The sequence below is a fragment of the Phalaenopsis equestris genome, unplaced genomic scaffold, assembly GCF_001263595.1.
Source record: "Phalaenopsis equestris unplaced genomic scaffold, ASM126359v1 Scaffold000294, whole genome shotgun sequence".
Lineage (NCBI taxonomy): Eukaryota > Viridiplantae > Streptophyta > Magnoliopsida > Asparagales > Orchidaceae > Phalaenopsis > Phalaenopsis equestris.
The window spans coordinates 776,768-778,319 of NW_018164736.1; the positions used below are offsets into that span (position 1 = coordinate 776,768).

The window sequence follows — 1,552 nt, forward strand, 5'->3', positions numbered from 1 at the left end:
AAAAAAAAAATATTGAAAAAAACAAGACAAATGTAACCACCTTTAATTTTTTAGATATAACCAAATAAAATTGTGAGAATTTTTATGCCTGGTTGTATCCTACAGTTAATGCTGCTTAAAAAAAAGAAGCCCAAATAATTATGGGTACATCATCCTTATCATCTGCGCTTAGTGTTAATTCACGGAATTGGCAATCAACTTATGACAAGCAATTGAAGGACAACATTTCTCCATCCCTAACATGTCTAATTGACCTTGGATAAAATCTACACATCTCTTCTGGATCATCAAGTTTCAACCTAGTTTATTAGGTTTCCTAAAAAAATATTAAATTCTTAAATTTTATGCATGATTTCTTGCATTTTCGCTTTTGTTAATAATGCAGTAATTTTAAAGATTTGGAAGTTTGTCTTACTTCACAGAACTTTGAACTCTAGCTACAAAGACAACAGTGTAGAACATAATGAGAAAAGTTGTATGCTTGTTTGTACCTTTAGGAAACCAGCGTACACACAATGCAGTAATACTGCTCACATCTACAAGCACATGAGGGAAGATGCCAGCTAAGCATGGCATGTACTTCTGCATAAGAGAAATAAATCTCAGTTGACGTACCGTTCATAGATAATTTTAAGGAAAAACTGCGCAATAAACTAGATAGTACCGATTAAGATAGAAGCAACCGACAGAAAGAAAAATAAATTGCTAGAAATAAAATAAAATAAACTAAACAAAGACAAATAGCTTTTATTCCTAAGCTGTATCAATCTATATTGAGTGCTTATGGCAAAGAGAACAGGAACCGTCAACCAAAGCTCAGTTAAAGGCAAGTTATATACAAGCTTAAAATTAATCACTTCATTTTCAGAGGTTATCGGTTGAGGACACGTCAAATCTTTAGCATTGATGAGACGAGATGGAGGAAGACAAAATTCTAAAAAAATATCATCAGCAAGTAACAAAACATTAAATTTCATTAAATTATCAGTTTAGAATGTTTAAAGTGGTACTTTGGCTTAAGGAGACTGAAAAAAAGGGATAAAGTGGACCTATCGGATCATCTCTCGATATTTTGCAGCTTCACACTATGCTTTCAGAGTCAAACATGTGGTCCATAAATATTTAGAAAATCTTCTTTAGACCAATTTGATTCAGTTAACAAACCACAAGTTTGTTTTATTTACAAAAGTTTTCTTTTACATCTATTCTGCTTCCTCTATCACAATCCAACATGCAGAGAGCCACTCTCAAACACTCTTCACTTTCTTCCGCTAACCTTCCCTGCTCAGGAAGTATTATCCCTCGCCCTCTTAACCATTCTAATTAGAAACACCAATTTTATTCATTGATGGAATCGTCCCCACCTTTTTTGGAACCAAGATGTCCTTCCCTTCCCTCGCAACAGCACTAACCTCCCACTCGGCCCTTCCCTTCTCTCCCAACAGCACTAACCTCCCACTCGGCCCTTCCCAACCCCTTCGTCACCCAACTCCCCACTAAGAAAAAACAACTCCCTTCATTTCTTCCACCTCAAACACTTTCCTCCACAAAC

At 35.5% G+C, this 1,552-nt stretch overlaps 1 protein-coding gene across 4 annotated transcripts in view; it reads right to left on the reverse strand.

The window, feature by feature from the left end:
* Positions 1 to 491: 491 nt before the first annotated feature.
* Positions 492 to 1,552, reverse strand: part of LOC110025207 (oligoribonuclease) — a gene marked incomplete at its 3' end in the record, with an annotated part of 40,425 nt that continues 39,364 nt past the window's right edge. For all 4 annotated transcript variants that reach the window (XM_020725534.1, XM_020725536.1, XM_020725533.1 and 1 more), the window contains 1 exon segment: positions 492 to 582. In XM_020725534.1, the coding sequence (XP_020581193.1) occupies positions 492 to 582 (91 nt within the window).